Source organism: Mirounga angustirostris, unplaced genomic scaffold (genome assembly GCF_029215605.1).
Source record: "Mirounga angustirostris isolate CCGP_5_RB_7025 unplaced genomic scaffold, mMirAng1.0.hap1 SCAF_9, whole genome shotgun sequence".
Taxonomy (NCBI): Eukaryota; Metazoa; Chordata; class Mammalia; order Carnivora; family Phocidae; genus Mirounga; species Mirounga angustirostris.
Window position 1 is genome coordinate 4,198,600 of NW_026991717.1, and position 24,434 is coordinate 4,223,033.

Sequence of the window (24,434 nt, forward strand, 5' to 3'; positions counted from 1 at the left end):
ACCCTCCCTGTCCGTACATGGCCCTGTTCAAGCCCTCAGTGCCCCTCACGGAGCCAGTCCCACACGGTCTCTCTGTCTCCCTCTCTTTCCAATCCACCTGCCAGATGAAGACTCATGAGGCCTGGCTCCTAACGCATCTCTTCCACTCAAAAGCCTCCCAAAGCTGGTGGCCGCCCGCAGTCCCGGCCCCACCTCCCCTACCTGGCAGCCAGGCGCCCAGAACCTGGCCCTGCAAACCTTCCCAGAGCAACACCCCATCCCAGCTTCTCATGCCTCACCACTTGACACCCTCAACACCTCAACCTCTGCCCCCTTTCAGCAGCCACCTCCTCCCCAAGAGCTCCCCACTCTTTGGACTCAGAGGTCCCAGGCTCTCCAGCTGTTCCGTCTGCCTCTTGGCCTCACAATCCGCTTCAGGGACTCTTCTGGCCACGGCCTCCAGAGGTCCACTCACTCCACCCTTGGCCATCTTCTCTCTCCCCCTTCTCCCGAGCAAGACTTCAGGTACCATCTATACTCAGATGACCCCCAAATTTCTCCGTCAGGAATGGTCCTCAGAGCTCAAGACCTGCAAAGCCCTGCCAACTGGGACATTTGCCAGGATGTCCCTCCACCACCTGAAACTCCACATGTCCCCAAATGAACTCAACATCATCCCTGCACACCTGCACCCTGGGCTGACCATGGGGAGACACCTGCCTTTTCTCACCTCCAAGCTCTTGATCAAGCCGACCCTTCTCCTTGGAATGCCCTCCACCCTCCTCGTCTATCTGGAAAATGTTTACCTTCCAATGTCATTGCCATTTGAAAAAATGCTAGAGCGGTGTCACTAATTCAGTGAGGACTCCCCTGACCGCTTCCAGGCCCAGTTCTTCCCTGCGTACAGGCTGACCTTGTTTTATCGCCCTTCACTTTACTGTGCATTGCAGACATTGTGTTTTTTACAAACTGAAGGTTTGTGGCAACCCCGCGTCAAGCAAGTCTCTCGGGGCCGTTTCTCCAACAGCATTTACTCGCTGTGTGTCTCTGAGTCACATTTGGGTAATCCTGGCGATATTTCAAGCTTTTCCATTATTATTCTATTTGTGATGGTGATCTGGGACCGGTGATCTCTGATGTCACTACTGTGACTGTTTGGGGGGCCCCACGAACTGCACCCATATACGATGGTGATTGTTGGGTGTGGTCTGACTGCTTCGCCTACCTGCATCCCTCCCTCCCTCTCTCTCCCTGTCCTCGGCAAACTTCACTGTTGTCTTATTTTAAGAAACTGCCACAGCCACCCCAAACCTTCAGCAGCCACCCTCCTGATCAGGCAGCAGCCAGCGACATCACGGTAAAGACCCTCCACCAGCAAAAAGATGAGGACTCGTTGAAAGCTCAGATAATAATCAAGTTTTTAGCAAAAAAGTATTTTAATATTAAGGTATATACGGTTTTTAGACGCAATGCTCTTGTACACTTCATAGACTACCGTATAGTGTAAATACAACTTTTAGGTGCATCGGGAAGCCAAAACCTTCATGTGGCTTGCTTTATTGTGATATTTGCTTTATTGCAACGGTCCGGGACCGAACCCGCACTATCTCCACAGTGTGCCCATACCCTGTGCCCAACTCCTGTCTGCGGGGCTGAACTCCCCGTCATCCCTCTAGTTTAATAACACCACCATTCTCCCAAAAGCAGGAAGCAAGAGGTCTTCTTGGACCTTACTCTCCCCATCACCCCCAGCTAATCCCTGAGTCCTACCCACTCCAAGCACTCAAAGCCTCTGAAATTCGTCCCTCCTCCCTACCTCCTGTGCTTGGCTCTGCCTAGGCCATCCTCAAGCCCTTGCTGGCCCTGCAAAAGCCTCCTGACTTGAGTCCCAGCTCTCAGCCCAGACACTCCCCTTCAAGCCCATCGTTCCCAGAGCTGACTGCATGTTCCCTGACTCAAATTCTTCCTTCGAATGTGAGATAAAATCCAAACTCCCTTTGCTTAACACATGAAGCTCGCCGCTACTTGAAACACAGATGAAAACTGTACTTTCCTGTGTGACCTTGAGTAAGTTACTTAACCTCTGGAGCTGGATTCATCACACCACTAAAACAGGGGAAGAGGACTAGCTCTCTCAAGGGCAGGTAGCACTATAATATGACAGCAAGGGAAGGATCATCGCCATCAAATGGCTTCATTAAGTGTCTGTGTTCTCTAACACACGTAAGACCGACCTGGGCTTTCGGATATAGTAATGTTTTAATAATAAGACACCAAATACTAAATTCCTTTAGAGTATCTCATTTATATTAAATACAAGCAAAGGAAAAAGGTAGTGGACCAGGTGTGAGGGAGAAGGTATCAGACGAAGATGCTGAAAAGAAGTGTCTCCCATGATCAAATCCTAACTTTCTGCTTCACTTCCCACATGAATAAACCACCTACATCTGTGGCAGTAAAAGAAATACCACGGATCTTACCACCTTACACTAAATGTAGGGATTTCGTCTTTCTGAGCAATGGGACTTGGGGTGCTGACCCTTCGGCATAAGGCTTACAGTCACTAAGCGATCCCATACCTCTCTCAAGTAGTACGTCATGAACCCGTCAATGATTCCATCCTGTTCCAAGCCTATGATGAGGTTCACCACGCTGGTAAATCCGAAAACTGCATACACTAGAGCAAAGGAAGAAGTAGTTATTTATTTATTTATATTTTTGTAAATTAATCTCTACGCTCAATGTGGGGCCTGAACCCACAACCTCCAAGATCAAGAGTCACACACGCCCCACTGACTGAGCCAGCCAGGCGCCCCAAGAAAGCAATAGTTTAAAAAGCAGTAGCTCAGGAGGCAATGACTAAGAGCTTGGCATTCACCAAAAATGGTGACTTCGTCTTCATCTTTTCCAGAAGACACTGGGCACTGTCAAGATGGACGAACAGAAGGTCCCTCCTGTACAGAAGGACCCTCGCCTTTGTTATGGATCTCCGTGTCATTGCCCGAGTGCTCTCTCCAAGGGGACACCCACCACGGGGACAGAATGACATGCTCACCCACTAACTGTGCCACGGGATCCTACCAGGTCACCCCATCCATCCTCCACAACCTACCAGTGGCTGCCCGGGGCCATACCAGCATCCTACCTGCAGCCAGCTCGTCTGATGTTTGCCCTAGTCCACACTGAAGAGCCTAAAGACGGATGATGACTGATGGGCAAGTTGTAAGAAGAAAGGCCAGTGATTTTTAAAATGGGTACAAGACGGCACAATTGAATACGAAAGAAGCCAAGCCACAACGTCTTAGAGACTCTCACTCAGGTTGGGAGAATCTCCTAAACAGGCTTAAAGCTACCAGCAACACACAGCTATAGAATGATACGTTTTACATGGCAAAAGATCAACTTAGTGCATGTTAGTTTATCAATAAGGATGCATTTTCAAGCTGTACCCCATCAGAAGCCCTGTGGCGGGCACGGGTAGGACAAGAATTCGAAGGTGGACAGAAGAACAGCCATGATAAAATGGGGAGGTTACTTCCCAGAGAAGGGAAGCCAGCCTTGCCAAGTCTGCAGCCAAGCCCCCGGCGTTCACATCTTCCCCAGGATGCAAGGCCCGCAAGTGCCCTGCCCTACAGACCCTGCCTTCCCGTGCCTTCCAGGTCTGTGCTCCAGACCTTGCTGTCAGGATCAGCCCCCGAAGGTCCCCCAGGAAAGAAAGCGCTCAGCATCTGATCACTGAGGCTGACGGGAGTGTCGGATGCTGGGTCCAAGGTGACAAGCCCCGGCCCCAGGGCTGCAGTGTGCTCAAGCTAGGACATAGATGAGAACAGAGGGCTGAGGGCGTAGGAACAAGGGTGCTCAATCCTGGGGAATTGGGAGAGACCCAAGTCAGCTAAGCATGGGCTCCACGGAGTGGGGTGGAAAGACAGCAGCAGGAGACCACTCTCGAAACCTAGGCTGGGGTCAGAGCAAAGACAGGTGGTGTGGGGCCAGAGAAATGATGTGGGCCTTGAACTCAGACAGGTCCAACTCATCTCCCCACTGGCTGTCCAACCTTAGGCAAGTCACATGATTTACCTAAGCTTCAGGGTCTTTTATATGCAAGTTGGGAGAAATTAGTTACAATTCTTCTTCCCCTCCCCACCTTTGCCAAGATCCACGGTGGGCAGAGAATATTCCCCATGCCATTGATGATGGACGCAGCCACACGACTTCCTTTGGCCACTGGAGTGTGCATGGAAGTGACAGTGGCCAACTCCCAAGTCTCCTCTGCCATGAGAAGGACCCACCATGGGGAGCTGCTGGTCCAAGAACAAGGAGACACATGGGACAGCTCTGAATATGACCCGCAGCCTGATGCACAACAGTCCTAGCTAACCTGCAGACCGGTGAGCGTGGGCACTAAATGTTTGTACCCAAGACTGGAAGTACCCGAAGTGTGGGTACAGAAGACAGGCATAAACAAAATGGAGTATGACTCAGCCATAAACAAAGAAGGAAATCCTGCCATTTCCAACAACCTGGGTGGACTCTGAGGGCACTGTGCTAAGCGAGATGAGTCAGCAGAGAAAGACCGAGACTGTGTGATCTCACTCGGGGACGTGGAAGCCAAACAAGCTGAACTCATAGAAACAGAGGCTGGAACGGTGGTTGCAGGGCCGGTGAGTTGGGGACAGACACGGGGAGACGCCGGGCAAAGGGTACAAACTTCCAGTTGTAAGATGAGTAAGTTGACAGCGTGGTGACTGCGGTGAACAAGACCGCACTGTACCCTAAATGTCCTCACCACACGCCAGAAAAAGGCAATTCTGTGAGGTGAGGGACCCTGCGGCGAACAACCCCGTTGTGCCCACCATCTCACGGTGCAGCCGTGTATCACATCGTCACGGGGTAGACCTTACGCCTGCCCGGTGTCCGGCGTCAGTTACATCCCCGAAAAGCCGCAGAAACATGGGAAATGTCTGTTGCTCTGGCAGGACACCGAGGCCTGGGGGCGCCTGATACGCAGCCTCGCTAAAGCAGAAACTGAGCAAGTGAAGGCGCAGCCCAGCCCCCGGCAGGGGACGCGCTTGAAGGCGGGACGGCTTGGCTGGAGGCAGCGTGGTGCAAAGAAGAGCGTGGCTTCGGGGGTCAATGCCGTTCTCACTATGTGACCTTGACCACGTGTCTTAGCGGCTCCGAGCCCGCGTCTTCATCTGTAAGGGGAGGGCATCTGTTGGCGAGGATTAAATAAGCTAATACTTTGAAGTGCTCGGGGCCACACCAGGCACGCTCGCTGTAAGTGCTGGATCAGGGGTGTTTTCACTTACGTAATGCACGAGCGTACTTTTCAGGCACTGTTTAAATATTTGACTAATATCACCGAATGTTTGTAGCAGCCCTCCACGGGGAGCACTGTTTTCCTCAGTGGACCAAGACACTGTACAGCTCAGTTCCACGCCGGGTGGAGGGGGCGGCAAGAAGCAAGGCAAAGGCAAGAAGCACGGGAAGGAGCCGCTGCAAGAGTCGAGGGCAGAGGTCAGAGCACGGCTGGGGGTGGGGGTGAGGAACAGAGGAGCCTCCTGCTTGGCCCTGGCAGTGACTTTCCGCCATGATCCCTGCTGGGAAAGGGTGGGGTCCATGGCTCAGAGGAGGTGTTCATCTGGAGGGGAGGACTGCGTTGCCCTGAAACACTCCTCCGTTTCCTGCCACTTCCCCAGTGGGGCTCAGGGTATGGGAGACAGACTCCTTCTTTGTGGAGGAAGCGTGATGAAGGTGAAGGCCCAAGAGCTGTGCTGCGAGGTGGACACCAACCGTTTCCCTCGCATGGAGACGTACCATAGAACAGTGGGTCCCGGGGTGGTTTTCTTTTGACCAGGACACGAGCCAGCAGGGCTACCAGGAGCAAGATGAGGCCAGCAACCCCTACAATTGTCCAGGAACTGCAACGACCAGAACAGGGAGGCGGTCACTTATCGAAATAAACATGTTGATGCATGGAATTTCCTGGCTATTGAATGCATTCCCCCCACCTCTGCCTCTGCATCCAGTTCCAGTGCTGTGGGCTTAGCCAGGTTTCTCTGCAGTGCTTTGGCCCCCACGGGCCACCCGTGTGACTTTCAGGGACTGGAACCACCAGCTCCTCGCTCTTCCCAGCCTGCCCACCTGCACCCTCCACCCCATCCCAGCCCACCCTGAAGATGGCCCCTGCCTCACTGCCTCTGCGTCCACCCCCCACCCCCGCTCCTCCCAGTCCCGTTCCCCAGTGACTGACAGGCCTAACCACCAAATCTGCCACCTCCCTCAGAGCCAGCCAGAAACCTTCGGACTGAGCTCCAAGGAGCACAGAAGAGTCACAGCTACACACACCTTCCAGGAGGACCAGGAGGAAGGGCCCCAGGATGTGTATAATCAAAGGGGCCAGAGGATAAGGCCAATCCAAGGAAGGAAGAGTTGGGCCAGAGCTGCGGCCAGAAGGAAGCCAGCTCCACACACCCGGGGCAGCAAGCCAGAGTCCAACCCCGCGCCTGGAAGGTAAGGTGAGGCTAGGGTGGGCACAGGAAAAGGACCCGATACCAAGGAGACCAGGGGCCAAGGCCCCCTCCCAGTGGGACAGCATTAGGGCGTGAGGCTCGGTTGAGTTAGCAGTCAAGACACCTAGAGTCTAGGACCTACTCTGCTACTGCCTAGCTGGGCGACCTGAGCAAAGTCCTGTCATTTCATCATCTGTTTATTAACTAATTTTAAAACATATTAAGGATAAAATGTTTTCTGCACCACTATGTGCCAGGCACTGTGGATGAATGGAGGACGTCCCTGTCTCCATGGAGGGTCCTATCTCAATGGACTCCGAGCTCTCTCACCCAGAGGTCACCTCTACACCTACAGAGATTCTCTCTCACACCTCCAGCACCAAGCAGGGCTTGCAGTCCTAGACAGAGGGCCATGGCCCTCTCCAGCAGCCTGCTACACCACAGCCTCCTCAACAGCCCTTCAGAGCTGCCACAAACAGCACTCCTCGGCCAAAACCCCTCCACACCACAGCAGACCGACAAGGGGACTTTTGGATCACCTCTGCCATATGCCCTGGGACTTCTGGAAAGTACCTTTCTCAGTCACAGATTCCACAACCTAACCATACCTACTGACAGCTGAGGGACAAACTCATGCTGAAGTTCACTCCACTCACCTGCAGCTGGAATGGTTGTTAGAAATCTGCCCCCAATGTAAGACTGGTCAGTGAGGAAGTGGGAAGAGATCCATCCAACCTGCAGGTAGATGGGCCCACAGGAGACTGGTCACAGGTGCAGGAGAGCTGTATCTCCAGCACCTGACCCCGGCCCCACAAAGAGTCAGGGAATGGGCTCTGGGCATCAGGAGCACCCAGATTTCCAAATGCCACCCTCGACCCACAGAATCAAATACTTTGGGGTGAGGCATGGGAATATGCAGCTTTTTTCAAGATACCTGGATGAGTATGACAAAGAAAGTCTGCCTGGGGACTTCCGTTAGGATAATAAGAATTGAATGGATGAAGGAGGGAAAGAGGGGAAAAGAAGCCAGGAAGGAGAAGTGGATGGATGGATGGATGGATGGATGGATGGTGGATAATGAATGAATGGACAGATGATGGATCATGGATGGTGGATGGTGATTGAATGGATGGGTGGATGGATGGACAGATGGATGGTGTATAGATGGATGATTGGTGGTAGATGGACGGATGGATGGATGGTGGATGAATGGATGGATGAATGGATAGATGATGGATGGTGGATAGTGAATGAATGGATGGATGGTGGATGGAAGGATGATGGATGGTGGATGATGGATATATGGTAGATGGATGGATGGATGATGGATGGTAAATGAATGGATGAATGAATGGATGATAGATGGTGAATGATGGATGGATGACGGATGGTGGATGAATGGATGGATTACACACTTCTATGATAAGAATGAGGATGACTGTGTCAACGTCCAGTTAAGACGCTGAAATAAGACATTTCTAGTGTTGCACATCAGTGGCTCCTCCTGTAGGGATAAGCTAAAGGAGCAGAGGATGGAAGAGGAAGCTGATGTGGGTCAGGAACATGATACTGGACTGGGCATCCATGAAAAGGGAAGAGGTTAGGTGTGCTAGGTAAGCTGACAAGCATTTTAATCACATTCTGAGGCAGGTGGTAGCCAGGACGTAACCCCCATCCCTGCTCTTACAAGGGCCTATGCTTACAGCTGGCACATCACGCAGCTGGTGCTCTTCTGGAGTATGAGAGCAGCGTAAATTGGTTCACCTGTGTGCTCTCACACTCGCCACCTGGGGGAGGAGCAAAGAACGGAGAGAAACTGGGGCAGCAGATCCTGTGTGTATCCCAGTGACCACCAAGTGCAGAACCTGCTCAGAACAGAGAGAGAAGGATCCAGCAGGGACTTGGGGGGCGGGGGGGAGGGGGTAAGGGCTGAGACACACCCAAGGGTGAAAACGTTGCTAGTCTTGGAATGGGGGGGGTTACTGATGCCCTTCCATGAAGGGGACACCTACTCAAAGGGGATGTGTATGGGTGAGCATGAGTAGAGAAAGTGTGTGTGTGTGTGTGTGTGTGAGAGAGAGAGAGAGAGAGAGAGAGAGAGAGAGGATGAGACTGAGAGATCCCAACTCTTTCCTGACTCCATAACCTGCCTTGCTTTTTCTGGTTTTCAGGCTTTTGTAAAAGGCCGGGTGGGAAGGAAGCTTCAACTAATCCAACTGATTCAAACCTACCTGAGGGCCCGCTAGCACAAGGCCCTGTGCTGGGCCAGACAATGCCACGGGGAGCTGTGGCCGGGGAAGGTGAGTTCTGACCACAGGAAAGTAACTCTCGTGGCAGAAGTGTGATCCCAGGGGGCTAGGTGGATGGAGAGATTACGGGTGCTTGGAGGGAGGTTCTGGAAAAGGAAGAGGCGGCATTGGTGGGAGGCCATCAAGTCAGGTATGACTTCAACAGTCGAGTCAGAGAGGAAGGCCTCCTGGTCAGCGCTTACTGCGGGAGCCAGGGCAAGGAGGCAGGCCGTTGAGGAGCATCCAAGGGCTGGGGCACGGAAGCTCCTGGGGGAGGCTCTGCCAGGGCCCGGGGTGGGGAACTGCAGGGAGGAAACAGATGTTAGCCCAGCCCTGGGGCCAGTGTGGAAGGGGACGGTGGGAGCGGGGACGGTGGGAGCGGGGAGCGGAGAAAGAAGACAGAGCCAGAGGCCACTGGGATTTTAACCTGCAGGGGGATGGGAAGAATCACTGGAACCAGTTATTCAAAACTCTGCAGGGCTTAGCACTGTGCTCAATAATACACGGCAATACATAATTCAGTGTATGCTCAGTAAATGCCGTCACCATCCTGCCAGGGGCTGAGGCCGAAATCTCCGAGTCATCCTCAGACCCTCTCTAGGACATGCAGACCTTCAGTCAGCTGCTCTGCTCTCCCTCCCAAATACCCCTGCACCCTGCCACCGCACCCCTCTGCTCCCACTGTCCCCGTTCCCCTACGTGGAAGGCTCTGTCCCCACCTCTTCCTGTGGCCACCTCCTGCACACGTCACCTCCTCCAAGAAGCTTCCCCTGACCGCCAGTCCCCTTCCCTCATATCACCCCATTTTTCTTTATTGATGTCTGTCTCAACACTCGCCTCCCCAGCCTTTCCTGGCTTGTCCATGGCTATATCCCCAACTGTTGGAACGATGTCAAGCACAGAATATGTACTCAATAAATATTTGTTGAACTGCGCATGATGCCACCGTAGAAATGCAGGGTCTCCTGGGCACTGTGTTCACAGACATGGGACATTTGCTGCCCAGAGCTGCTGCTTCCAGGAGATGCACCCCGAGACTGGGTCAGACCAAGGGCCTCACTGCCAGTGCCCAGGGAGCGCTCCGTATGGATGGGGGCCATCTGGATAAGGCTGTCAGCAAGTGGTGGCCCCAGCAGAGAGAGAGAGAGAGCGAGAAAGGGAGAAGGAAGTCACCGCCCTGGAGGCAGACACTTATCCTCAGCCCCAAGGTCTGGAGGGGGGTTGCCGTGTGCAGACTGATGCAATTTCCTCAGCACCAACTGCTGTGGGAAACCTAATAGGTTAACTTCCTCGTCCCCGCGGACAGCAGGGAACACCAGCAGGCACGGAGGCCTGGCAGCTGTCCCACCGGCCGGGCAGGCGCGCAGCTGCCCGGCGCAGGGTGGCCTAGCCCAAGACTGAGGCGGGGCTTTGAACCAAACCCATCTGCGGCCTCTGTCGGCCCCACCCATTTCCTTGGCCTTGAACTGCTCGGCCTCCCTTCCCTGCGCTGTCCTACCCCCAGCGGCGCCACAATAGGATACAAATACAGGCCATTTGACAGGCCAGACAACTGAGGCCGGGCCACACGGGTAGTGCCGAAGGCACGCCGAGAACCCTGTCGGCCCGGGGTATTTCTGCTAGTCATTCACAACAGTTTCTAAAATTAATAAGAAATGAGAAGTATGTGTGTGTCCATACATGGACACGTCCCTGTGAAACGCGAAACGAACACGGCCCGACCCGAGAGAACACGGCCACGCTCGTCGGTGGTGGTGCCTGCGCCCCCACACCCCCACACCCCTGCCCCTGAGCTGCTCAAGGGCAGGGGCATTGCCTCGTTGACCTCCGCCCCCCGGACACCGGGCCCGGGGTCGGCACGGCGCGCGCGCCCCACACTTGGCTCCAGAACCGCACCGAAGGGCCGGGACGCCCGCCCGAGCCCAGCGCCCCCGCCCCCGCGCCCGCGCGCCCCCCCCCGGCCCGGCGCGGGGAGCCCCCGGAGACCCGCCGGCCCCGGCCCTGCAGGTGGCGGCGCGAGCCCCCTCGGGAAAGTTGCCGGGGCTCGTGCGGCGCGGGGGCCACTTGGCCGCCCCCCGCCGCCCCCGCCGCGCGCGCCCACTCACTCGTGCTGGGCCGCCAGGTGGTTGAAGACGTAAGTGACCGGGATGGCCGAGAGGGACAGCACGAAGACCCCGGTGGCCGCAGAGGCACTCATCGCCGCCGCCGCGCCGCTCGCCCTTCAGCGCATCCCGCGCGGCGCCCCGCCCCAGCTTCCGGCAGCGCCCGCGCCCCTCGCCGTGCCCTTCGGGGCGTCCCGCGCCGCGCCCTCAGCAGCGCCCCCTCGGCGCGCCGGCCCGCAGCCGCCCCGGAGCGCAGCGCCGCCGTGCAGGCCCGGGGGGTGCCCTGGCCGCGCCCCCGCCGAGGAGTGGCGACAGCCCCCGGCCCGGTACAGGTGTCCCCGGCGGGGGGGGGGGGGGGCGCGCTCTGCGGGGAGGCGGCGGCGGCTTGGGGGTGGGTACGGCCGGGCGCTGATCATCGACAACCTGGAGAGGCTCCGGGGCCGAGCTGCGGGCCGGCGGGGGGAGCGGAGGGGGGCGGCGGAGCGGGAAGGGCCCGCGAGATCATCCACGTGGGGAGCCCTAGGCCTGGGGACGCGAGGGACAAATGATCCCGAAACCTTGGATCTTCTCCGCGAGCAGCCAACAGCGGGCAGCCAGCCCGCACAGCTCGGTGCAGAGAACCCGGTTCAAAGCCTGGCCGCTCACTCGCTTGCTGACCTTGGTCAAGTTACTTAACTCGTCGGTCTTTTCCCTTGTGTCAAATGGGGATAACGCACGGCAGTGTGTGGCGGGATTAACTGAGCTGGTGTGCATGAATTGCGCACCCTGCACTGCTCGGAACACTGCTGTCTCCTGCAATTCCCATTTGGGGGGATTGAAACTGACCCTGGGAGAAAGGCCATGATTTCAGAGACCGGAGCGCCATTCATTCCTATTCCAGGTAGCGTTCCTGGAGGCCAGGTTACTGCAGGACAGGAGGCACGGGGCCCTACACAGGGAACAAGGACTGGAAGGCAAGCGCTCTGCGCTCAGACCACCGGCAGACAGACGCCCACCGGTTAAAGAGAAGACGGGCTTGACCATGCTGGGGGCGAGGTCTCAGAAAGCCCCCTGGGGCTGAGCCTGGATTGGTCTACTGTCCTAGAAAGGGGAGGACAGTGAGTTCAGACAGAGCGGCCCTCGCAACCCAGAGAGGTGAGATGTACTTAGTGTACTAAGCCTTCACCTGCCTGGGAGCTGATGACATCATTTGGCTCGTTTCAGAGATGAGGAAAATGAGCCACACAGAGGCTGTGACCTACCTGCTCTGGGACCACTCCACTTTTCCCAAGCCAGCTCTCCTAATCCCCCATCTGGGTGCTTCCGGGAGGCTTATGTCTAACTCTGAGGACATAATGATAAAACCTTGGCCCAAATTGTGACACAGCCAAAGTTTTCCCAAGAGATGTCCTTCACCTCTGACCTGGATGTCACCCTCTTCCACAACTACTCCTCGTCTTCATCACTCTCCTTAAACTCTTCCTCCAGACAACAAATACCTCCGCTGAACCCCTTTCTCTCCTCCCAGCCCATCCCTGAGGCCAGGCCAGCCCCTCCATCACCACCCAAACCCGGCTGCATGAGTTTTGCCTTCTCTCTCATATCTTGAACCCCTCTGGCTGCCCTGTGTCCTTCCCCTCAACCTAGGCACACGCACGACTATGTTCTGATGTAGAAATGTGCTCCCTGGGCCAGAGGCTCCTCTCCGTATTCCACCTTCTCTCTCTCCTTTCTCATCCACGCTCCCTTTTAATGCCTGTGCTTATGCTGAGAGATCCCAAATTACGGTCCCTCGCGCTGGCCTCTCCCCTCAGCGCTGCCACATGGGCATCCCACACACACGTCACAGTCCACGTGGCCAAAATGGACTTCTTCACCTGCCATGAGACCACGCCAGCTTTCTCTCATCTGGTGGCACCACATTCACCTGACTGTCCAACCCAGACACCTGGGAATCCACCTCAGTTCTGGCCAATCCCCAATTCCTCTGGTTACAGTAGTGCTCCCTGTGTTCCTTCCCAAATACTTCTGCACCCCCACTGTCTGTTCAGGTCTGTACCGTCTCCCGTGTCCTACCCCCTCCCTCGTCTCTCTGGTTCTGATCCCATCAACTCCAGAAGACCTCACCTGACCACCCTCCTGGGCCTCCCTCGCCCTCTCCATCAAACCTTGCCTTCTTCACAGCACTTACACTATCCAAGACTATCTTGCTCACATGTCTGCTTTCTGTTCTGCGTCTCTCTCTCCATTATGATGTACGCTCCTCGAGGTCAGGAACTTACCCATCTTGTTTATAATTCTATTCCTATCATTTATATTAGCAGAGGAGGTGCTCGAGAAATCTTTGTTCAGTGAACGAATGCTCAGATCATCATTGTCCAATGGAAATATAATGTGAGCCACATGTGTAATCTTAATTATTTTTTTTTTAGGTAAACTCTACACTCAACATGGGGCTCGAACTTAAGACCCCGAGATCAAGAGTCACACGCTGTACCGACTGAGCCAGCCGGGTGCCCCTGTAATCTTAAATTTTCCAGTAGCCACATTCAAAAGTAAAAGGACACAGGTGAAATTAATTTTCATGATATATTCTATTTAAGCCATACGTCTAAAAGATTATTGTTTCAACAAGTCATCAGTGTCAAAGATATTGAGATATTTTACTTTTTTATACTAAGTCTTGGAAATTTTATGTATTTTACACTTACAGTATATCCTGTTTCAGACTAGTCACATTTCAAGCACTCAACGGCCACACATCGCAAGTGGCATCTATACTAGATTCATGGTTCTAGACTTATTCCTCCTCTCACACTGACCTGGCTCTAGTCGTGCTCTCTGTTAGCTACTGTAAAAATGGGTGTGATAGTAAGTCACTTACAAGCTTTTTCACATGTCCTCAGAGAGTCTACCATGTTTCTAGCATTGTTCTAAGAAGTGGTCACACGAAGATGAATTATAAACACATCTTGCCCAAGAAGACCACAATCTGCTGTGAGAAAGGGATATGTAAACAATTTCCATAAAAGGCGTAAAAGATGTATGTACAGATTGCTGTAGGAACCACCAGTTCTGTCTGGAGGAGTCAAGAAAAGCTTCAGAGAGGAGGTGAGGCTTATGCCCAGACTTGAAGACCAAGTAGAAGCTGGCTGAGCAGACGAGGAAGGGGTGGGGCTTCCAGGCAGTGGAGACAACACTTTTGAAAGGCAGAAGTGGGTGGGCGCATGTCACGTGGTGAACTTCAAGTCATTTGCTCTGGTTGAAAATACCGGGACGTCATGCACCGAGGGGCTGGCAGGAGGTGAAGATGAACAGGTGACCTGGGCCTCGATCTCAAAGACCTCAAGTGCAAGGAGCATTTAATATTTACGAGTGGGAGAGCGTACCATCTTCAGAGCCCTGCCTGGCAGCTGGTGTGGACCACAGTTTAGAAAGAGAAGAGACAGGAGGCAGGAAGGCCAACTAGGAAGCTAGGACAATGGTCCAGCAAGAGATGATGAGGACCGGAGCCAAAGCAATGCGAGGGAAGAAAGGGGGCACGTGAGAAAGATCTGGATAGGAATCGTATGGGGGGAAGTCAGGAGGCAGGGACTGAGCACAGGTTTGGTTTTGGACATGTTGGGTTGTCAGTGTCCATGGGGTTCCCAGGAGGAACTGTCTCATAGGCAACTGGGTATACTAGCCTATGAAACCAAGAGAGACACAGCCTGCAGATACAGATCTGGGGGGTCATGAGCCTGGAGGTGTGGCTGAATATCAAGGAGATGAATTCCCTGTCCCAGGAAGAGGGTAGAGACAAAGAGAATAGTAACAGACACTGCCAGAGAGGGGTGGGTGAGCCCTGACACCAGCAGAGTAGCCCAAGGGCATCTGAGTGCAATGGGAGAAGCATGCCATATCCCAACCCCAGGAGCTGGTCCCTCAGAGTCTGCAAGAGACCAAAGGCCCAAGGCAAAGCTTTGGGTGCTGTGATATACATATTGGCAATTTTATGATTTTCTTGATAACAATTTCTCTTAATCTGAAGATATGAGTGGTCAGAACACTTGTAGTCGAGGAGCCTGTTTGACAGGAACCCTCCCCAGAAACCTGCACAAACCCAGTGAAAATAATCTCATTCCACAACAGTACTGTACTGTGTAGACTCCAACGTGTAGTTAAGCCTTGAACAATGCGGGGGGTGGGGGTGGTGGGGGTGGGGTAGCCCCGCCCCCCATGAAGTAAAAAATCTGTGCATATAACTTTTCACCCCCCGGAAATGTAATACTGATAGCCTACTGTTGACCAATAACATAAACAGTTGATTAATGCATATCTTGTATGTTATATGTATTCTACACTGTTTTCTTTTTCATTTTTTTTTTTAAGATTTTATTTATTTATTTGACAAAGAGAGACACAGTGAAAGAGGGAACACAAGCAGGGGGAGTGGGAGAGGGAGAAGCAGGCTTCCCGCTGAGCAGGGAACCCGATGCGGGGCTCGATCCCAGGACCCCGGGATCACGACCTGAGCTGAAGGCAGATGCTTAACGACTGAGCCACCCAGGCACCCCGTCTACACTGTTTTCTTATAATAAAGTAAGCTAGGGAAAAGAAAATGTTAAGAAAATCATAAGGAGGGGCGCCTGGGTGGCTCAGTCGTTAAGCGTCTGCCTTCGGCTCAGGTCATGATCCCAGGGTCCTGGGATCGAGTCCCGCATCGGGCTCCCTGCTCTGCAGGAAGCCTGCTTCTCACTCTCCCACTCCCCCTGCTTGTGTTCCTGCTCTCACTGTCTCTCTCTCTGTCAAATAAATAAATAAAATCTTTAAAAAAAAAAAAAAAAAGAAAAGAAAATCATAAGGAGGGCGCCTGGGTGGCTCAGTTGGTTAAGCGACTGCCTTCGGCTCAGGTCATGATCCCAGGGTCCTGGGATCGAGTCCCACATCGGGCTCCCGGCTCAGCAGGAAGCCTGCTTCTCCCTCTCCCACTCCCCCTGCTTGTGTTCCTGCTCTCGCTGTCTCTGTCTCTGTCAAATAAATAAATAAAATCTTAAAAAAAAAAAAAAAGAAAATCATAAGGAAGAGAAAATACATTTATAGAACTGGGCTGTATTTATCCAAAAAGAAATCCATGTATAAGTGGATCCATGTAGTCCAAACCCGTGTTGTTCAAGGGTCAAGGGTTATTTCCATTAATATTATCTCTTTTAACCTTCACAGCAGCTCTCTGAAGAATAGAGAGAGCCCTTTATGGATGGAGAAACTGAGGCTCAAAGAGGCGGCATGACTTGCCCAAGGTCAAAAGGCTAAGAGAGAGGGTGAACCTGAATTCAGTCACTATACCCATGAATATATACCCAGTGACTGAGTCTAAGTCACTATACCCATGATGCCACGGCTAACCAAGCACCATGTTGGATGCCTTAGAAATGGCGGAGGGACACACTACAGATTTAGCCAGTTGACTCCTTGCTCAGGAAGCTGAGGTCTGGAGTTCTATTCCAGGCCGATCAGTAAGTATTAAATTCCCATCTTGAAAAAGAGTTGGATATGACTTAAAAGGTATTCGGACAATAAAGTCGTTTGGTTTTTTTAGTTTGTTGTGGGTTTGTTTATGTGTATGCTTTTTAGGAGCATCAATCTTGCAAGCCATGAAGACTAACATCGTAGCTATGAAATTTGACTCAAAGCTTCCTGGAAGCAAGCAAAAATAGACCCATGGAGATACATACCATTCTCTGGTGCGTCACATTGATTCGGAATAATTGACGGATCAGGAATTCAATTGAAGTAGCTCTCACCATGCCCATTTCTGCCACGGAGGGGAAGTGAAAGCAGAACATGAGGGAACTTGGTCCCTAGGAACTAAGAAAGGATGTCGTGGGCGGGGACTGAGGGTAGCACAGAATAACTCTTCCAAAAGAGTAAAGTAGAAGGCAGCCCATAGGTCTGCTGGCCCCCAGTCCCAGAGCTCTTGCTCTTTACATGCTTCAGTTTTGCCCTTTGTAATCCTTCCCGTAAAAGTTGTGTTTATGTTTTTATGAAAGACTGCACACTCTAGATGAATGTGCAAGGGGTAATCAAACTGATTTGTGGGGTGAATAGGGACAGGACAAATAACCTGAGAGTGACCAGGGTAAGTCTGCTGTGCCTTAGTGGGTAGATCACTAGGATCCTGTCCAGAGAAGGCACCAGACAGTGATGAGGCCCCTCAGAGAAACACTGTCACACTAAACACTAGATTTCTCTTTGGTAACCATGAGTGCCCTGACAAGGGCTGCAGTTAGTGATGTGGATATTTTGGGGTGACGACAGCTGTCTGTCCAGCACCTAGAGCTGATGCCCAATAAATGTTAACTGAAGAGAAAAAGGGGAGAGGAAGAAGGGAAGGTGGGGCTTAAAAAAAAAGGAGGTGAAGAGCTAGAGGGAGAGGGAAGGACAAAAGTCTGTAGGAAAGTGCTAAGAAAATAAAATGAAAGGAGAGATGAAGTTAGGATATAAAGTGTTCGTCAAAAGGTCTAGAGCAGTTGCCAGATGAGGTCTGTACCATGGCCCTGGGTTTCCTAGCAACCAAAGCAAGGAGGGAAACATAATAACATTCACAGTATCCATAAGATAAAAACAGATCAGTTGTTCAGAAGAACTCTTCAATGGCTCCTCTTAAAGGGAACACTGTGTCATACTTTGTTCTTAGCAACATTCCTACAATAAATATAGATTCAAATTCTGAACAGTTGTCCTTCAGTACATCCTCCGTGCAGGTGATTGGCATGGCGCCAAGACCCGCTCAGTACACTCAAGGAGCCAAAAAGAATTTCACACAGATAAGCAACTCTCTGAAGGTTTGGCGTGGTGCCAAGGTACATTTTATATTTGGAGGCAGAGTTGCGAAATACCTTCCTGACAGGCACCCCATTGCTCCCAGGGCAGACATCACCCGTGATCACTGACCTCTCTCCCACAGAGATTGAGCATCACCTCACAGACCTTCTCAACACACCAGCAGGCTCTTCTCACCTGCCCAACCTGAATCCATCTCCAGCTCGGATCAAAGGCTATCATTAACATTATCATATGAAATGATATTCCTGGAGCATTGCCTGAAGGGTATTCCTGCATAGCCTTTCATATGATAATGTTTCCATCAAATGAGGCAGTAGGGAATTTGACATCATAGGGGCTGGCAAGAAAGAAGAAATAGTCTACGTTGTTAAGTAAGAACAGAACATTATGGTTGGACAGGCAAACGGGGGGCAAGTGGACATTCCCGCGTGAAAGGGCTGAGCACTCGGACAAGGCCTAAATCCAAACCCAAGGTTGCTGTGGTATTCAGACTGCTTCTGAGGGATAACAAAAAGACCTCGTATGCTAGGGTTTGGGTTGGACAGAAGTGATTGGAGAGGAGGGAGAGGGGCTTCCTGGACAGTCACTCCTCCACTCTAGATGGCTTTTGAACCTCTGATCCAAGAGGTGACATAATAAGTAACATAGAATAATTAACATAATTAACTGGCCAATAAATGAATATGTGTGTGTGTGTATATATATATATATATATATATACATTTAAATATATATATATATATTTTGGGGGGACACTTGGGTGGCTTCGTCAGTTAAGCATCTGCCTTCAGCTTAGGTCAGTCCCGGGTCAGGCTCCCTGCACAATGGGGACTTTGCTTCTCCTTCTCCCTCTGCCCTTCCTCCCCAACTCGTGCTGTCTCTCTCTCAAATAAATAAATAAAATCTTTAAAATCTTTCTTATTTATTTATTTATTTATTTATTTATTTATTTGAGAGAGGGACGGGCAGGGGCAGAGGGAGAGAGAATCCCAAGCAGATGCCATACCGATCGCAGAGCCTGACACAGGGCTCCATCTCATGACCCTGAGATCAGGACCCCAGCTGAAACCAAGACTTGGAGGCTCAACCGACTGTGCCGCCCATGTGTCCCAATAACTATATTTTTTTAAGAAAGAAGAAATAATCCAGTGCTTGAAACAGGAAAGGGTACTCCTGGTTGACCAGAAATTTGAAAGATACCCAGAAGATTGTGGTGGCTTTAGCTTTGGTGGCCCCATGAGCCACACTTGCCACTGTTCATGCCCAATGGTGGGTCCCTACCACCTGGACTCTGGACTTGGCATGTGGCTGGCTTGCTTTGGCCAATGGGACCTTAGAGAGCATTATTGAAACAGAGCTTACACGTTAGAACGTGTCCTCTGGGGATACTGTCTTGGACCCCAGCCACCATGCAGTGAGGAGGCCCAAGCAGCCACGTGGAGAGACGGACATGGTAAAAAAACCAAGGGCCCTGGCTGACAGCCTGAGCTGAGATCCCAGGCAGTAGCCAGCACCCACATGGAAGAAGCTTGGTTCAGACTCCCTTACCCTCCCAACATCAACACCCCATGAAGCAAAACAACTGCATGGTCAGGCCACAGAATCATAAAAAAATAACACATTTTTGGGGTTTTAAGCACTGAAGTTTGGGGTGGTTGGTCATGCAACAGCGGACAACTGAAAACAGAAAGCAGAGATGGAGGAGGGAAGGGCAGCACTGAGGACGGCTCAGTCAGTCAGTCCTTCTCCGTCTCCCGGCAAGAACATGGAGTAGCCAGAAGCAAGGGTGTTCACATGCAGCACTACTCAGGAGCCTGCTCTCCGGAGAAGGTGCACAGTCTGCCTCGAGAATGTCTGAGGCAGGTTGTAGGGCCCAGGAATGAAACAGAACCCGCTGGGACAACTGTGAGAGTCTCTAGCTTGACTACTTGCCTCTTGTCCTGGTACCTGAAAAGATTTCTATATTCTGGAACTCCATGGGCATAGACCCCTCGGACGGCTCCGTCAGCCAAGGGAGAGGCCGCACAGGGGCCAACAAATCTGCAAAGGCACTCACGAAAGCTACGCATGCTAATTCACATAGCCTTTCAGTCATGTCTATAAACAGAAAAAAACAAGGTTGCTAAATATGTTAGGAAAATCCGTAGCATGGAATAGGAGGCTCAAGTTGAACCAATAGAAAAACTGACCTTGGAAGATACAGAAGCAATTTAGGAAAGAAGAGAGGACTTTATAAAAATTGCAGTTAATATCCTTAGAGAAACTTGAGGTGTGTTAGCTGAGAAAGGGGAAGGAGTGGCCAAAATGCAACAGGAAAATTTCAGTTGATGGGCTGAATAATAATTTGGATGCAGCTAAAGGCCAAGCAGTTAATCTAGAATCATAGAATCTTAAAGAATGTAGAGCAAGAAAAATAAAGAGGCAGACAGTATAAGAGTGTGGAGAAGAACCCAAGAGGTCCAGCATCAGTCTAATTAGGAAAGAATAGAGAAAGTAGGGAGAGAAAATAACCAGAGAAGGAACAATAATATTTTCTTAAGCTCAAGAAATACATGAGTATTCAAGTCTGAGAAAGCCCACTGAACAAAATTAAAGAAAAAAGACTAAACTCTCCCCACTAAGCTTTACCAACCTCCCTTACCCTGATCTACTCATTCCCTTTTCCCAGAGCACTTTCCACCTGCTAGCATGCTATACAACTTTCTTATCCATTATGCATATAGTCTATGACCTGGCTCTCCCCGTTAAATTGTGAGCTCCAGGAGGACAAGAATCTTTGCCTGATTTGTTCCTTGTTCGGTGAAGCCTGGCACCTGCCATCTAGTAGGCATGAGTAAATATTTGTTTTGAATTGAGTTAAAATCTAGATAGACAAATCCTGGTAAAATTTTGTAATTCCAAATATAAACAGGAAATCCTAGAATCTTTGGGATTTCCTACAAAAGGACGAGAAACAGAACTGTCATCTAACATTAACAACAGTGGAGCCTGGAAAACAAGCAAGTTGCTCCAGTCTGCATTCTGAGAAACACTGTCCTAATCCATGGCTGGAGACAGACAATACCTGCAAACCTAAATCAGACATTGGGAAGAGGTGTGATTGATCATCAGAGGAATCCGACGAGAAAGTCAGTCATTTCGCCCAGAACATGCTGGTAGCAGAAATTCAGATCTCAAACAGCGGTATAGAATGGCTATAGTTTTACAAGGGAGCGTTTCCCCCCCTACTCTGAGTTCAAGCCACAACACATAAGCTTCATTTTTAACTCTTCTATGATGGGAAATGTTTTGCTGTTTCACCCTTTTATCACAAGATATATCTCCTTAAAGGTCCCAGCTGTCTTCAAGGATGTCAGTTTCAACCTTCTGAATCCAGTGAATTCAAAGCCAGGGCCTCCCAGCCTAGTATAGGCATAAAAACCAAGTTTCCAGGTTATTGAAATGACAACTTCCCTAGAGCTGCAAGCACCTTATCACTCACAGACTCCAGGCCCCCGAGTTTGGTTTCCTCTTAGCCTCTGGGGCTTTCACTTACATTTGTGTGGGTCTGGCCATGTGCTTAAGTGATTCTGTTATACGAGTTATATGTGAGTATTTTCAGGTGTTTTTTAGTGGGAGGGTTTGCAGATGATCTGGTCCGGATAGCTCAGGACTTTAACTTGAAAAAATTAAACTATCAAGTAACAGGTGCCCCCCAAAAAGGGCGTTTTCAGAAACGCAAGTTCTCAAAAAATCAACCTTCTTTAAGCTTTTTCTCAGAAAGCTACGGGAGGATGTGTTCCACTCATATAGGGAAGTGTCCAATGCAGAGGAGGACGTGGGATTCAGAAACAGAAGCTCCAGCCCGTGAAAGGGGCCAAGGGGTCCCCGGGATGAGGGGTAGTGGCTTTGTAGCCTGGAGAACAAGCAGCTCAGCTTAGGGCAGGAGGAAGACAACTCCAGGAGAGCCGTCTCTAGAAAATGATAGAATTGTTTTGTGTGAAGGCACTTAGCAGAAACAACAGAGTTTGAAGGTGAAGTAGTGAGAGGAAGTCGAAACTAAGCACACCGTCTCATTTCCCCATAGTAGAAAGTCAATAAATAACATCGAAACCTGAAAAAATCACATAACAGTGTCAACGTGTTACTTGGAAATATGCGAGCAAAAGCAAGCATTGGAGGATGTTGCCTTTGGAGACAGAAATCAAGGGTGGGAAAGTAGGGTAAGGGACTCCTGCCTTCATATCAAGCCATGTAAGTCTACTTTCATTCAATACGCGTATAACTTTGATAAAAATAAATAAGTAAGTAGAATGGGTATGATAGCATAAGACACAACATTCATTTCATTGTTGAGTTTTGCAGCAAGATCCAAGACAGGTATCTCTGTGTAAGTGTTCAAGAGATTACTCAGTTTTCCAAAGGCAGCTCTCAATCCTTTGACGTTTGGATCACCATCTTCAAGGCACGCATCACGTCTTCATCTTTGCCACTTTGTTCTTCATTTTGTTAATTGGTTTTATGATCAAATTCTCATTTGTGAATAAGCCCTTCTCCAACATCGCCTTCATCAACTTTATGTAATTCCGCAACCCAACAATCCAGAAGAGGCAGACTGACTGCTAGGAATAAAAGCCATTGACTCGATGGGCAGAAATAGACTTTGAGGCTAATCCAGTGGGGACCATTTTTTCACACTGACCCAGTTCATTAGTGAACATGCTGAAGGGTTGATGAGTTTTGCCACTTTAAGTAAACTCAAACTGTGGGGTCTTGAATAATGAATACTCCATAGGAATTCTGTTTGTGGTAAAAAACTAACTGTCCTAACAATCACGTTCACGGCTCACTCATGGGTTCACCACCTGCTTGACGTCCAGAGTGGAAGAAGCTGGCCTACAGGCGGGCAGCAGAAAGGAGAAGGGGAAAGGAAAGATCAATAAGGACTACACAAGCTCTACATTTTACAACCAGCTCCAAGCCCTGGCAAGCTAGATGAATGCCTATGCAAAGGACTAAATGTGAAACGCATTCATCCGATACACGTTTATTTATTGAATGAGTACGATGTGCTCCACACTGTAGTAGGTCACTGTGGTTATAAAAATGGAAAGTCTGAACAGGTTACCAACCCATTCACAATCTACAGGGGACTCAGCCCTGTAAGCCAATGATCACAAAGTTGTACTTGAGAAGGACAAAAATAATAAGGTTCAAAGGCGTATAAGGGAGGGAATGATTAATTTAGCCAGGAATGCAGGCAAGTCGGAGAAGCCTTCTCAGGGGAAGTGATCTCTGAAGGACCAGGGCAGAGAAAGCATCTCAGAAGGAAGTTCCCTAAAACATATGGAACAGAGACTAAAACACCATAGCACAATCTAGGAACTACCAGCCTCCCTGGGGGTGGGGAAGAGAATTAGGGACAATTTTAAGCTGGAGAGGGACATGTCCTGTTTGGCTATTTTAGAAGTTTACCCTGAGAGATGTGCAGAGATCGAGGTGAGGGGAGGAAACGGGGGGCAAAGGGAGGACAGGAGAAGTAATCGAAGCCAAAAAACAAAGGGGTCTGGAATCAGGGCAGATAGGGTGACAGTAGAAAGGAGAAGCTAATTAGGACTCGAATCCTCAGAGCTTGTGGCTACTTGGATGTGAGGGGCAGGGACCAGCGGAGAATTTAGGAATGGCGGCTGGATGGGGAGAAGCAAAGGGACAGGGAACTCTTAGGCTAAGACATAGTGAAACCTATTGGGGTTCTCCTGTAAGGCTCGAAGATGGTCCTCCTCCCTGGTGCTTGCTGCTGCCCAAATAAAATCAAGTTTTAGAAACCAGGAAAGAAAGAACTAGGACCACCTTGCAGAGCTGTCAGGAGCACTTTGAGCTGCAAGTAACAATATAACTCACACTGGGCCTAAGCCATGAAGACATTTGAAAATCTGACATAATAAGAATCCTGGAGAAAGAAGTTTTCCGGTTAGCTGCAGTGGTTCAAGGATGTCACTAAGGACCCAGCCGCTTTGTGTCTTCCTAATCCCCATCCTCAGCAGGGTAGCTTTTCCCCCTTAAGCTGGTCAACACACAGCTCTTTCCTCTCTTGGCTTTTGTTTTTTTATGTTTTTAGATTTATTTATTTTGATTTATTTTTTAAAGATTTTATTTATTTATTTGCAAGAGAGAGCAAGCATGAGTCGGGGGGAGGGGCAGAAGGAGAGGGAGAAGCAGACTACCTTCTGACCATGGAGCCTGATGTGGGGCTCGATCCCAGGACCCTGAGATCACGACCTGAGCCGAAGGCAAATGCCTAACCGATTGAGCCACCCAGGCGCCCCTAGATTTATGTTTTTATTTATTTATTATTTATTTATTTTTAAAGATTTTATTTATTTATTTGAGAGAGAGAGTGAGAGAGAGAAAGAGCACAAGAGGGGGGAGCGGGAGAGGGAGAAGCAGACTCCCTGCTGAGCAGGGAGCCCGATGTGGGACTCGATCCCGGGACTCCAGCATCATGACCTGCGCCGAAGGCAGTTGCTTAACCAACTGAGCCACCCAGGCGCCCTATGTTTTTATTTTTAAGTCATCTCTACACCCAACCTGGGGCTCGAATTCACAACTCCGAGATCAAGAGTCCCAGGCTCTACCGACTGAGCCAGTCAGGCACCCCTCTTGGCTTCTATTTTTGACTGGACTGCAAAATGCTTCCCAAGAGTCTGCTCCCAGACTTCTTCCATCCCATTGGCCAAGCTGGTTGCGTGCTCATTTCAGAACCAATCGCT

General features: G+C 50.7%; 1 protein-coding gene and 1 long non-coding RNA gene across 10 annotated transcripts in view; one reads left to right on the plus strand and one right to left on the minus strand.

Annotated features, from left to right (window-relative positions):
- TM6SF1 (transmembrane 6 superfamily member 1) overlaps window positions 1-11,059 on the minus strand; it is a 27,187-nt gene extending 16,128 nt beyond the window's left edge. For 5 of the 9 annotated variants that reach the window (XM_064569808.1, XM_064569811.1, XM_064569809.1 and 2 more), the window contains exons 1-3: window positions 10,885-11,025; window positions 5,797-5,900; window positions 2,559-2,656 (exon numbers count right to left, since the gene is read on the minus strand). In XM_064569808.1, the coding sequence (XP_064425878.1) occupies window positions 2,559-2,656; window positions 5,797-5,900; window positions 10,885-10,976 (294 nt within the window). In that variant the 5' untranslated portion in view covers window positions 10,977-11,025. Of the gene's footprint in view, window positions 1-2,558; window positions 2,657-5,796; window positions 5,901-6,327; window positions 6,486-7,147; window positions 7,227-10,884 lie in introns of all 9 variants that reach the window. The other 4 variants (XM_064569813.1, XM_064569815.1, XM_064569812.1 and 1 more) reach the window with 4 other exon arrangements.
- A 63-nt stretch (window positions 11,060-11,122) lies between these two features.
- Window positions 11,123-16,443, plus strand: LOC123841514 (uncharacterized). The gene is made up of 4 exons (XR_010404807.1): window positions 11,123-11,207; window positions 11,762-12,015; window positions 13,293-13,429; window positions 16,063-16,443. It is a non-coding gene; the product is annotated as an uncharacterized LOC123841514 (long non-coding RNA).
- Window positions 16,444-24,434: the final 7,991 nt, after the last annotated feature.